The sequence below is a fragment of the Gigantopelta aegis genome, chromosome 15, assembly GCF_016097555.1.
Source record: "Gigantopelta aegis isolate Gae_Host chromosome 15, Gae_host_genome, whole genome shotgun sequence".
Taxonomy (NCBI): Eukaryota; Metazoa; Mollusca; class Gastropoda; order Neomphalida; family Peltospiridae; genus Gigantopelta; species Gigantopelta aegis.
The window spans coordinates 3,757,483-3,772,300 of NC_054713.1; the positions used below are offsets into that span (position 1 = coordinate 3,757,483).

General features: G+C 36.7%; 1 protein-coding gene across 1 annotated transcript in view; it reads left to right on the top strand.

Annotated features, from left to right (window-relative positions):
* The first annotated feature begins 239 nt into the window (after positions 1-239).
* LOC121389970 (abnormal spindle-like microcephaly-associated protein homolog) overlaps positions 240-14,818 on the top strand; it is a 73,542-nt gene continuing 58,963 nt past the window's right edge. Inside the window, exons 1-7 of the mRNA XM_041521653.1 lie at positions 240-1,046; positions 3,042-5,952; positions 6,604-6,696; positions 8,373-8,522; positions 9,581-9,820; positions 10,046-10,113; positions 14,124-14,265. Coding sequence (XP_041377587.1) covers positions 507-1,046; positions 3,042-5,952; positions 6,604-6,696; positions 8,373-8,522; positions 9,581-9,820; positions 10,046-10,113; positions 14,124-14,265 — 4,144 coding nt within the window. The 5' untranslated portion in view covers positions 240-506. The remainder of the gene's footprint in view (positions 1,047-3,041; positions 5,953-6,603; positions 6,697-8,372; positions 8,523-9,580; positions 9,821-10,045; positions 10,114-14,123; positions 14,266-14,818) is intronic.

Sequence of the window (14,818 nt, forward strand, 5' to 3'; positions counted from 1 at the left end):
CCTCTATTCTGCAATCGAGCAGGTGTGTCATTAACCATGAAGGTAAATCCTCCAACACCATTTTGAGACCATATGATAAAGTCACGTGATCAGATCACCTGACACCCATGTGACTATATTTGATATTTGTATTCTAACATGAAAACGTATTTTTGATTGGTTGTTTCAAAAACCAAACAATTTTGTGATTGGTGAAGAGCATATGGTTCGAAATTCGAACACAACATGGAGGATGGTGATGGTGTTGTAGATTTAAAATATCTTCTTTTTATCTTACATACTGGACAAAATAGGAATTTTTATAGCCGATCGACGCTAAAGTAATCCAATTAGTATTTGTGTGTCTTGATAAATTTATTTTACTTTGTTGTTTTTACATTTGAAGGTTTTTAAATCAGGAATTACTTGCCGAGTTACACTGCGGACAGTCACAGCGTGATCAGAATCCACAATCAAACTCATTTGAACTTTTAAGTCGCTAGACATTAACAGTGCTTACTTTTATAATGGCTTTAGATTTATCAAACATTCAGAATACCTGGGACATGCTATGTGAAAATGCCGATGAACAAAAGGAAAATAAAACGCCTGTGGCTGTTCGAAAGAGTGGCAGAAAGTCGTGGTTTGAAACCCCGAGATCGGCGAAATTGGAAATCGCTGTGGAGAGAAAGAAACGTCGGTCTCCTGGGAAGAGACGATCCGAAGAGATGGAAACTTTATTATTGACTCATTTTACTAATCCACCACATATTGATTTTGGAAAAGTCAAAGTGACAACTTCCAGAACAAGACACATGGTCTTGAAAAACCCTCATGAGTACGAACAGGAAGTTGTTATTGAAAAGTTTCCATATAAAAAGAAATTTTCTATTGATGAAACCAAGTATGTTGTCGGTCCCGAGGATTCAATAGTTATTTCCATCACTTGGTGTCCGGAGGAAAATGGCAAGTGCAGAGAAATGGTGCTCTTCAAAATTGATGGTCTTTATAGATTGCAGGCCTTTGTGTTGGGAACAGCTGAACCCCCCAAACAAGCACGGAAAAGTGTAAGTATCTACAAAGAACTAATTTTACCATTAAAGGTGCAGACCCTAGTTTCAACCCATAAAAATGGACACTAAGTTTGGTTAAGTTACAAACCTGTAACACATTTGAATAACATTACAAGAGAATGAAACAAGAGTCTGTGAAGTTGAAACGTTTAAGTACCGTTAAAAATAGACTAAAACTCGACTCCATAACTGTTACTTCTCAGATACATATATGCATTTTTTTTTAAATATAAAAAATTTATTGTGTGGTATTAGAAACAGGATGACCAGAAAAACAATAAAATAGAAGTTAAAAGTTTGATTTCAGTGATCATAAATAGTGAAAAATATGCCTAAGCTAGAATTCCATTAAAGCGTTGCATTTGCAGTATGTGGTCACGTTAAATTTTTTTCAAACTATGATTCCATTAAGGGGCCGTCCATAATTTTCACAAGTGTACAAAGAGTACACTTTTGACCACCCCCCTAAAAGTGTACATCCCCAAATGAAAAATGTTGATCGACATTTTTCATTAAAAAAAAAAAAAGTGTATGGTGGCCCCTTAACCCCTCTCCCTGCGTATGGTTTGTACGCTCATGGAAATGTTGAAAATTATGGACGGCCCCAAATCATGGCAATGTGTTGCATTTGCAGTATGTGTTCGAGATACAAAAAAACCCCTGAGAATCCGGTTTCAATATTATCTAGTTGCAGTAGGGTATTCTGTCTTTACTGCCGCTGGAACAGGACAGGAAAGATGACCCCCAGTGCGTCAAAGATACAAAGACATTTACAGGAATAGAATTATTAGCTACTAAATATCCTAGTTTGCTATAAGATCATGTGTGTGGTGGGTCCATAAATTACTGTTGAGGTTCAAATTTTGCCAAAACCAGAAAATTGTTTTGTTCCTTGAGGTATTTTGCCAAAACCAAAACATGTGCAGGAAAAGGGGGAATACCCAGGAAATACCATCTTCTTGATGGCACTTCCTCCGTCCATTTCAATGCGTTTGTGTTCTCAATCGCTACATGGACTGATTGAAAAGTAACACAAACGCATTAAGGGAAACAGTCATACATATTTTAACCTGTTCTAATTTTAACGCATACTGCAAACGCATTCATGGAATCGTAGCTTTAGTGTTTAAAGACTAGGGTCTGTCCCTTTAACACTTTTTCAGTATCACTTTACTTTAATAAATGTGTAGACATAAAAACAAATCTAAATCCCAGTATGTTTCCGCAACATCAGTTCTATCATTTAATGTGTTCTGTGACAGTCAATTATGATATTTATAATGGATTATGACAGTGGTCATTCCAGCCAATGCACCACAACTGGTATAACAAAGGCAGTCCACTTGGTATGTAATATCCTCACTGGGATGGTGCATATAAAAGATCCTTTGCTGCTAATGAAAAAGAGTAGCTCATGTCGTGGCAGCCAGTTTCCTTTCTAATAATCTGTGATCCTTAACTGTATGTCCAAAACCATATAACTATACAGTTTTTAAAATAACCACTAGTCCGTTTGTCCTGCCAGGTAAAAATTTGTTCCAATTAACAAACAAAATGTACCTCTGTGGTTGTCCAGTGCACAAGTAAATATTTTCAATGCAGTTTCGTCTTAAGCGTCAAAAACATGGTTATTATACAATGTATGTGAATAAAATAAACCATTTTATTTGGATTTAAGTAAAACTATTGGTGAGTACATTTTAAGGTTTTCTATATATGTGTACTAGTCTGGTGGAAAAAGTAAAAGATTTGGCTTATTTTTATCGCTGATATAATTAAAATGTTAAGTAAAACATTTCCTACTTCACATGGTAATACTACAGTAGAGCCCATCCAATTAATTTTTTTATTATAATTAATCAATGGAACATCACTAATAATGTTAAATATTTTGCCTTCTTGTACATTATAATTTATATGCATGTACAGTGTATGTATAAATACAATGTATATTTGTTTGGATGTACATTTTCCCATCTGTTTTTTCAGTCACAAAGAAAAGGAATCTTAGGGGCAAAAGTGAAGCGTCCATTTTCCATCCTTCACACACCTGGCCTGGCATGTATTCGTGACAATTACAGCCCACAAGAAACAGAAGAAAAGCCTAGATGGAGACCACTGAAGGAATCGGCCAACACGAATCCTGATCAGCCAAATTTATATCATGAGAAAAGTGCAGTTTTTTCACCCCCAACAATGGAGTCGACCATCATTTCAAAGCCAGCTGGATCAGAAACGTCTCGATCTGTGAAGATGTCCGACTTGGGATGTTCGCCATCTCTTCTGAAAAGCTTCAGTCCGATTGCACATGCGTCTGATGAGAACTGTCTCCTCGATACGTACTGTGCTGCAAGGCATGCGTCTCCTTTGGTGGAGGTCTGCATCAACGATGGGATCGACGTAAATGTGGCACAGTTTTCAAAATGCGAGCCTAAATCGAAACTGGTGTTTGAGACACCTTCGAAAGACACGGCAGCACCTAATACACAGGTGAAACAAAACGACATTGGGACAGATTGTAACGATGCTGACATTAGAGACACAAGCCAGACTGGGTATAACATTCAACATTCAACTAAATATCTTTCGCCTGAAACGTTTCTCAATGATTCGCTATCATTAAAATCAAAGCAGACAGATGGGGTACAGCCATCTCAGTTGTTTCTTCCAGCTGGCGACATGTTTGCTACGGTTGTTGTTAGTCCAAATTCATTTTTAGAAGACCTGAATGCTTCAAAATATGAGGCACCTAGCAAACGCTTTTCCGAGATTCCCAGTCCATCGTCTGTTCTAAACGACTCTATTCCTCATGATGTGATGCTCAAGCGACTATCAACAGTACGTACCAGTCTTATTGGACGAAACAAAAGTTACGACGAATTGACATTAAGTCCTAAAGGGAAAAATAAAGTAAATCTTTTTCAGTCAGAACCAGAATTGGTTTCTGGCTTTTCTCATCTTCGGAATGATCACTCTTCTGGAGGTAACAAGAAATCTCTTTCGAAGAACATCCTTAGAAAAGAAGATCGATTCACAAAAATCCCTTGCACCCAAAGTCCTAGACGAACGACATTCCTAGTGAAAAAGAACAAAACCACTCAACAACATGTAAAGCACAGCACACAAACAAATAGCAAGACCTTATCAAGAACTCAGAAATACACAAACATACACAAGGCAGGTGTTAAAGGAAAGAAGGGGGCGCAGCAGTCCACTAACAGTTTGAGGGAGAACATTCGATCAGACATGTCATCTGTCGATGATAGTCTAGTAAAGACGCCACTTTTAAATATGTCAGGTTCCGAAACCGTGACTAAAATCAAACATAATGGTACTTTAAACCTGTCAGGTTCTGAAACTGTGACTAAAGTCAGACATAATATTGGTACTTTAAATCTTTCTGGTTCGGAAACTGTTACAAAAATTAAACCTGATGATGTGGATAAATCTGTAAACAGACTCTCTAGCCTCAGTGCCAGTAAGTACGTAGACTCGCCAGCAGCAAAGGATGAAAAAAGTCACGAATCTGCAAAACCATTTACCATTGCAACAACTGATGGTAAGGTTACCTCAGTAAAGAGATTGTTTGCTAGTAAACAGTGCAGTTCGGATTCATGTGAAGAACAAAGAACTGACCAGCAGGCTTCTGACACCAAGCCTAGTTTGTATTCTGAAGCATCTCCAAACACCTGTGGATCCCCACGCTTCTTCGCTGTTACCGATATTGGATCACTGCAGCCCCTGCCCGACACTCCGAACTTTGAAGTCTCCAAGAGGACAACACATACTGTATTCAAGCTGAGACCATCGGACGCTTTGCTTCAAGCAAATAACAACAGAGCAGTTGTTAACAAGCAGTTGTTTGAGAATGAAAGATCAGAGATGTTCGAACAAGTGCAAGTAAAAGCTGTTGAGACACACATCATTAATTTGGATCCCACTGTGGCGACTGCTACCTACTGCAAGTCCAAAACTGAATGGTCTGCTGAAGTCACCAGTCGTGTGTTGTATGAAAGAATGTCTGACCATCATAATGTGCCTGATCATGCCTCTGGAGGAAACACTTCTGGACAGTGTTCTGGATCCAGCGGGTATGTTTCTCCTGCTTTTAGATCACCCTCTCGGGCTCTGCCAAGCAGCCCGGTCATAGAAAACTGTCGTAGATCCACTCACGTTATTGCTAAACCCAAACTGTTGAATCTGAATGCCAGCCCAAGGAGACTGTTTCCAGCATTGTTTGACAAGGAACCCGGTACACAAGTTGTTACAAGATCCAGTAGTGTCAGTTCCAGTGATGATACATATTCCATCAACCTGGTGGAGTCCCACTTGGTCCAGAGCTGTCACACAAGTGATCACGGTAACATGGAGTCGACCAGAATAGACAGCTGTCCTGACACTGTGGTGACGCCTCCCTGTGTTTCAATCATCACCAATGATGGGCCAGAGTCTACGACAACTGATGTTTTTGTCCACAGTGAGTCATCCAGCAAGACAAATTTTCTGCCAAGCTATGAGAAACAAGAATCAAAGTCAAGCGACCCCCGTGACATGTGCACAAGGGAGAAACAGCATGTTGATCAGACTAGAAGGAGAAAGGTGACAGCGTCACGCAGATCATCTGAGTTTTCTGAGAACAAATCTGCATCCGTCTCAAGTCCACCTGCATTAAACGTCCAAGCGAAGAATGCTTGTAACTCTTCTGCAGGAGAGGTTCAGAATAACCGGAGAACAGCATTGTCGGACTTCAAGAAAAAGAAGAGCGACTTGAAACCGGCGGTTCATAAACCTGTCCAGAAGAGAGCGCTCGGTGATGATTCACAAAAAGCTGACAAGGAGCAGAATCCTTGTAAACAAAACAAGACAGAGCCTGATTCAGCAGAAGCTAGGAGGAAGAAAGGTTGGTATACATGTGCATGTTTGTCACGAGTGGGTACATGCAACATTTGATTACTTTTGTTGTGACATACCTGTATGGATGTACATGCATGGAAGTCAGTACTTACATGTACACAGGTCGCAAAATTATGAATGTTTTTTTTATTATTTTAATTTTTTTTATGTATGAACGGTGATCATTGTGTTTATTTTACATTTGTTGAAGAAGTCTTAAACGTGGACCTAGAGATAAACACTAGCATTTATCGTAAATTATTAAATATATCTGGGGTACATGGCTGTTCACTGAATCAGAAGTTACATCTATATATATGCAACTTTTTATAAATTTATTCGGTCTATTAATTAATATTTTGCCTGTTAATACAAATACCTGTAATTGGCCAAACAAATTGTTCATGGTTTAACCTGTTTCTTGTCAAGTATATATGTTCCACTTCAATCTGGTTAAATTAATAATTAATATATTTTTTGTATATCAATTCACAAATTTATTAACCAGACAATTATCTGTTCATTTTGATTTGTGGTGTATTTTAGTAAGCCTGGTTTATTGCTCTCTTGGGTTTTTTTTTTGTTGGGTTTTTTAAATATAATTGTATATTTTTGCAAGTGGATTAAAAACCTGTCATTTGTTTGTTTATAATTTCAGGTCTTTTGTGGAGGTTGACATCTGGAAAGAAGAAACAACCGTCGAAAGTTGTTGCTCATCCTAAGCTCATTCTAATGAAGCAGTCGAAGACTGGTATGAATTATACATGCACTCAAGATTTCCCGTCGGTGGGCCCATTGGGCTATTTCTCGCTCCAGCCAGTTCACCACGACTGGTACATCAAAGGTCGTGGTATGTGCTATCCTGTCTATGGGATGGTGCATATAAAAGATCCCTTGCTGCTAATTGAAAAGAGTAGCCCATGAAGTGGTGACAGCGGGTTTCCTCCCTCAATATCTGTGTGATCCGTAACCGTATGTCCGACGCCATATAACCATAAATAAAATGTGTTGAGTGCGTCGTTAAATAAACCATTTCCTTCAAGATTTCACACATGACAGGCTTGTTAAAGCTTCTCACACTTATTTCATTAGCTGTTGTCATTTCATTTCATTACAACTTATTTTCGTGCTTATATCCAATTACGGTTCAAGCACGCTGTCCGGGGCAAACACCTCAGCTATCTGGGCTGTCTGTCCAGGACAGTGGGTTAGTTGGTTAGTGGTTGGTGAGAGAGAAGAGGGTGTAGTGGCCTTACACCTACCCATCGAGCCCTTAAGAACTTGTTCTGGGTTGGAACCGGTACCAGGCTGCGAACCCTGTACCTACCAGCCTGTAGTCTGATGGCTTAACCACTGCGCCACCAAGGCCGGTTAGCTGTTGTCATATCAGTGCCAGCTATGTTTTCATAGGATCATAGTAAAATAGGGATTTATCCAGGGGTTCTGTGGGTAGGAAAATTCTCAATTTTTATGCTAACAATTCCCAACATGTATATATTTAATTTTATCATATAATATCTTACATTTTCAGTGCAATCAAAGTATGTGATATTTTTCAGATCACATACTTTAAGAATTTGATAACTTTGCAAATTAGATGTAAATTAGTCTAGGTCTCGGCACTAGGTTTATTGACATTTAAGCAAACGTACTTGGGTGACACTCCATGATTGACATATGCATTCATAGTCATCAAATAAAAACATTTCAATGGCAATTTGACACTGAAAGCTGTCCAGCGTTCAGAAAACAAAAAACGTTAGGCATAACTTTATTTTGATGTAAGGACATCCAAAATGACGTCATTCGAGTTTGACGTTATTTCCATTCAAAAATACACAACCGAGCCACATATTCTTACGTCATTTGAATATCTAGTAATGGCGGACTGGAATTAAAGTTGCGTGTACAATTTACAAAAACATGTTGTATTAATCTTGAGCTTATATGATAAAGAGATTATTACCCTCGTGTATTTCGGTATCGTCAGTATCATATATTAGGAATAAAAATAATGTATTGTGCTCGCCAGAGGCTTGCATAATACATTTTTAAATACTAATATATGATATTGACGATATCGAAAAACACTGGTAATAACCTCTATATGTCTGTTGTAATAAATTAATTTAACAGTGGTGTATTGCATCATTCTGTGGCCTGAAATAAATATCTCAAGTATTCTTTACTCATGAATGCAAATTTCCCCAATCCCATCAGACTAGGGACCCAGGCAAAAATTCCTTGTAAAATTTACCCCCTAGAAGCCCATTACATACATCTGTATGTGTGCCTATACATCAATAATGTGTTATTTTTGTAAAACTGAAATTTGTTTACCTAATCTAGTAGTGAAGACTATGTTTATTTCAGCCATACTTTTTTCCATCTGAAATGTTTTGTTATTATTAATTGATTGTGTTTCAGGTGTTCCGAAACATCCAATGCCGTATGCGGCTAAGAACATGTACTACGACGAACGCTGGAAAGATAAACAGGACCGGGGTTTTGTCAAGTGGCTCAACTTCATTCTCACACCTTCCGATGAATATAACTACGCTGTGAACAAAACAAAAGGTACCGCAGAATACAGACGTTTTTACTTCATCTGTTTTCAGAAAATATTTGAGTAAAGTTTTTAGTGGTTGACAGTTGGAGTGTTCTATCAACATATTTAAAGATACATTAGATTCATTTAACTAGCCAAATGTCTTAAGGGCACTAATTCATTCTTTGCCAGAAGAAAAGTCAAGGCAAGCTGAAAATCACTCTTCTAAAATAACAGGGCTTTTAGATTATGGTAGCCCCACTCCCATGGCTAGTGATATTCAATGTTGGGCTAGTAAATAACTACTATTGCCATGCCCGACGGCTAGTGAATTTTTTTTGTCAAATGTTGCTTTTTAAGTCTATTTTGTAAATATGAATATCCTGCCTCCACCCCAACCCCCCATTGTTAGTGTTTTTAAGCTCTTATCTCCCACTTTAGGTGACATCTGATTGTTACTGTTATTTAGTAAAATTATATTAACTTAAAAGTAGGGCTAGTGATTTTTTAATTGTGGCTAGTAAATTTTTTAAATCACTGATCCCATGGCTAGTGGATTTTATAAAAATTCTAGAAGCCCTGTAAAATAATGCCAGGCAAGCAATCACATGCAGTTTCAAATGAAATTCATTTTTAAAAAATTTGTTGCAAGGTGATCAATTTGCAGCTCCTAAAAGTCCAGGTACATGTAGGTGCGGAGGAGAGCGGGACTGATCACTCGCCTCTACTGGTGAGACTGACATGCGATGTGACTATTTCATACACAATGTAAATATTCTAAAGTCACACACACACATATTTCATTTTAAGCTTCATTATTACCCAGTTTTCTCGTTGCAACCTATTTCCCTTCCGCAACCTTACATTCTCATGTATATAGGTATTTGGCAAGGTGATCTTGAGTTGTCTTTCTTGGATTGAATGATATTAATATATGTGTGTAAAATTTGTCATTGAATATTGTTAGTCATTCCTTTAAATAGGGTGACATAAACTTTGAACAACATTTCTGTAAAAATTATTGTACGTAAAACAAGATTCGTTCCAGTGTAAATGGGTAAATATATTTTTATTTGAACTCTTTTAGTTGATGTCGGCTCTCTCTGTGTTGATGGGAACAAAGATGGTGTCTGTAACAGAGCACCAACGAAGGAGGTCCTGTCGTTTCGAGCGTACGCAGCCAGACGGCGGCTGAACCGGTTGAGACGGGCCGCGTGCCGTCTGTACCAGTCAGAACAGGTCATCCCCGTCATTATCAAGATTGAGGCGGAGGTTGAGAAACTCGGTCTTGCTGTCAGAAAGGACAGAATGCTTCATGCTGATATTGGTTTGTTCATTGCTAGTCTTTGGTTTAACCTCACCCAATATCTCATACTTTTTTCGGGTTGAAGTATATAAAAGAAACATTAACTATTGTCTGTTATTTCTTTAGCAATTTTTGTAAATCTTATTTACTCTCTTTAGACATTTGGTAAGATTTTATTATCTGTATAAGATAACAGATCTGTATGTTTTTTTTTGTTTTTTTTAATCTCTTTTTTTGTTGTTGCAGGAATAAAACAGCGCATATTGGATATGCTGCTTTGTTACAATCCACTTTGGCTGAGAATAGGACTTGAGGTATACAGTCATGTATTTATCTTAGTAGCTGGTAATAACAAATATACACCATTCAAGTCTTGTGGCACTGTTTATAGTGTGTAAGAATTGTGTACCATTTTTTATCCAAAGCAAAGTCTATAGAGTTGATGAGAGTTTGTACAAAGTTTGTTAAAGTGCTGTGCCAGACCATACACTAAAATTTCAAATTCCACAATTAAATGCTTTCTTAATTCATTGCAATAATATTTTACACCGATATGTAAATCAATAATTAAAAAAATGCCCCATAAAAGTATTGAAACATCACTCCCGTAGAACACTGCCGGAAACGACCGAGTAAAATTCTCGGTAAAAACATTTGCCTGTAAATAGCCGTGACGTCACGAAGGGAACGCGCTTCACAGAAACCTACCACGAGATGACTTCCAGCGCAAGCGAAAGTGGGACCGACAGCGACTGCCAAGCTCATTGATCATGCGATTTTTCTTTCGATGATGAATAGTGTAGTAATGACGACTGGACTAATATTTGTGCAACACAACAAATAATGCCTTATCAGTTTGAACCTGGAACATCTTCCGACGAACCACCGGCCTGACAGATGACGATGAAAATGGTCGTGGAGACAGCTTACCACTAATTTACAACTTTTATTCATGTTTTGTTCTTTAGCTTTTCGTGCGAATTATTTTGCTACTCTGTATGTTCTAATACTTGTGATGTAGTAGAAAAGACGATAAATAACTTGAATTCTACGAGTCAAGTGGACCCGATATCGGTAATTTTAAGAAATAAACAAAAACGACTTTTAGTCCGTCCCATCCCTCTATGAAGATGGGTTTTTTTGTGAATAATTTCAGTTTAGTTTGACATAAAAAAAAAAAAAAAAAGTAAAAGTGTTTTGGAAATAACAAAACAATACTATTTTTTTTGTGCAGTTGTGAAAACTGTCTGCTCAGAAATAAATAACTTATTTTAATTTTAAAAAATAACCAAAAACGACTTTTAGTCCGTCCCATCCATCTATGAAGATGTTTTTTTGTGTGAATAATTTCAGTTTAGTTTGACGTAAAAAAAAAAAAAAAAAGTAAAAGTGTTTTGGAAATAACAAAACAATACTATTTTTGTGTGTGCAGTTGTGAAAACAGTCTGCTCAGAAATAAATAACTTATAGCACATTCCATAGTATGAAAAAAGGTTTTCTCTGGGGGAAGGTATAGTAAAATTAATTTAATGTATTTATAGTCTGTTTTACAGGGAACGCCTTTTTTCATACTATGGAATTTACAAGTCATTTATTTCTGAGCCAATTGTTTTCTAAGATGTATACAAAATTAGCTTCTTTTTTTCTTCTTCTTTTTAACAAAAAAACCCCTACATTTTTGTAGGATGGGACGGACTAGGCTATAGATACTTACTTGTCTGTACTTTATTGTTTTAATGTTCTCGAACTGTAAAGAAAAATCTCACAAATGAACGAGATGCAAACGACAACAAATCGGATCTCGATGATTGCACGAACCGTGCATGAGAAAACAAACTGACCGGAGTTGAAAGCATAACACAATTTGGGACATTGATGATATGCACCCCAAGGTCGTTTTGGTGTGGATGGCGTCGGCTTGTTGTCATTTGTTTAGTGTCGCAGAAAAATTGTTGGTACGGCATCGTTTTTTTAAAAGCCATAACACATGGTATTCCCATATCTCGGTTATGCCGACAAGCCAGTTCGGACGAATCGAAACTTAAAGTGTCTGCTGTCGCAACGGTCTCCGGCATTTTCTTCCTGTCCAGTATTTATCGGCTTTTGTATTGCTACAGCCGCCAACAGCACACCGTTTAACCATAATAAACACAAAAGAAGCAATGAACAATGGCGCTGACTATCGAAAGGAGTTCCCTTCGTGACGTCACGGATCAAATTTTACGGAAATTCCCGAAACGAATTCAGCTGGTTCTGTTTTTCAGGGGAATATTTTTAAATGGAAAATATACCAGTATGTAATTTTTTTACATATTTTTTTTTAATTTTCTAATCATATTAAATAATATCTTAATTGATATAGCTCAATACATCATACATCTGGACAGCACTTTAAGTCCATGAGGTGGCAAATGTTTCAAACAATGATAACTTCATGTATATACCACTGGTTTCCCATTGTTACAGTAGGGATAAGAATTAGTGTTAAGAGGATCAGTGGTATGAATAATCTAAATTTAGGGGATAATATCACTGTGTTTTGTTGTTAACTATAAGGATTTATCACAAAATTTGGAAACACAGTGATATTATCCCTATTCTAATACTACCCCTATTTGGAGTTTCTGTAAGATATTTTATTGTGTTTTTATTAAAGAAATCCCGCAAATATAAAACAATTAATTATCCATTCTCCTTACTTATGATATTCAATGAAAACACTTGTAGTAAGTAAAAGTATGACGTAATAATTTTTTTTTTTTTTCTTCACATGACGTCACTGATTTATCAGCATTGTAGTCTGTTTTTTGAACATGATTTATTGTAATACAGGATATACTAAAAGAAATATTTTTGTTGGCTGTTAATTTCTGTTGCAAGACATGAGGATATGATTGGACTTTACAATTGCGAGCAGTGTTTCAACCTCATATTAAATTATTGCAAGGAATTCTCCTGGTTTAACTTTGTATAAAAACCACGTTGATGGGGTAGGTCTACAAGTTTATAACTTGCTAACATATTTTCACTTAAAGTTTATATAAATACATAAAATAATATGCATTTGTCCTATAACTTACCCATGATATCCATGTCATAAACCCATCTGATAATTTTAGTATATTAACCCGGTTAATAATGGTATGCAAATTTGCATGGTCTCTAGGTAATGTGTTGCTGTTGATGGGTCATTTGTTTACAAGTCAACAAGACCTGTGTACCTGAGCGTAATGTTTTTAAAGCTTTAGTTAAAATGCCTGACGTCAAATTAATTTGTACTAATCGTGATCACGTCATATTAGCCATGGCGGCGACATTAGTACTGTGATTTACTAAAAATAGAATTAGAATGTTATTTTAGAAGTGTTATAGGATAAATAGAATTCGCTACTCATGTTTTTTAATATGTAAAATATCAACCGCGTCTAATTAATCGGTATTTGTCTACTCGGTTGATATTTTCCATGTTAAAAAACACTCATGACGAATCCTCTATTTATTAAAGGGCAAGTATTATTTTTTAAAGTTTTTCAGAATTGTGCTATATTTTAAAGCAGTTAATGTTGTTTAAAATTGCGTTTAAAAATCAAGTCATTTCCATCTTGTCTTCTTTATCTTTCACAAAAAGTATGTTCTAAACAAACATAAGGTACTTCAGATTGTGATTTAATTATTTCTGATGAACCTGCTTCCACCCTTTTGAGAACACAACTTAGAAGAGCAGACCACAAGACATGCTGGTGACTGCTGCGATCGATCAGTGGGTGCACGTTCATTGCTGCTAATGAAGTGTTAAAAGTTACAATGGCACGAAATAATAACAAAATAGTAACAATAACATCATTTTCATCTGAAGTTAGTAATTTTGTTGAAAAGTATTTATATCGATGTTTAAATATAATGGAAGACGCAGAATTAATATACTAACGAAAACACGACACAGGCTAAGTGACAGCATATTGGACGAGTTCTTAGAATTTTGTTATCAGGATAAATTCTGGTTGCCCATGACAGGGTACATCTATCGTCCAATTTATCACAAAAATGAACCAATGGAAAAAAGGCTTATATGAAAGTTGTATTAGAATTAAAGTTAGTCTGTGGGGAAAATGTTGTTGGGTTTTTTTTTTTCTTCATAATCTGATTGAAGCTGCAGTGTGCATGACTTAAAATGTATGAATATAACATGGTAAATACTAGAAAGGTTAGTTTATGCTTTTAACTGTTACAAAGTGCTCTGATAACAGATGAAAAGCTACACTCATTTCAGCCCCTTTTAATGTCTCGATGTAATTTTGAATCTGATTGCACACTTTATTTCCAGACTGTGTTTGGTGAGATCCTGCCACTGCAGTCGAACAGTGATATTGTAGGGATGTCGAGATACATTCTGTGCCGTTTAGTAGACAGTCCAGACCTTGCAAGAGAGTTTTCGCACCCAACCGTGCCACATCTGTACAGGAACGGTAAGAATCATCATGTCTCCTTGTCTCCATACTAAACATCACTATTAGTCTATTCAACACAAAATTGTAAGCCTGTGAGTTAGCTGGTCACAATGAAAAAGTAAATTTTTATAAAAAGTATATATTATTAATAAATAGTTGTATGTTGTATTCTCTCTCTCTCTCTCTCTCTCTCTCTCTCTCTCTCTCTCTCTCTCTCTCTCTCTCTCTCTCTCTCTCTCTCTCTCTCTCTTTTTTTTCTCTCTCTCTCTTTTAATTTGTATAAATACCTTTTATATAGGGAATGAGTCTGATTGCTCAAGGGAAAGGTGGGTGGCAAATTGGTCAACCCAGACAGCCTGCCTTTGTATTATCTCTTGTAGAGAACATGTATATGTAAGCAACTGTGTTAAATTTTGGCTGAGATTGTGTGCCACAGTACTACAAAGACTGAGTAACCATATGTCAGAGTCTTATTTGAGGGTTGTTTTTGAGTCTGTTTGTTTTGGGTTTGTTTGGGTTTTTTACATTAATATGTACAAAGTTTTACAAAGACTGAGTGCTTTGCAAAAAA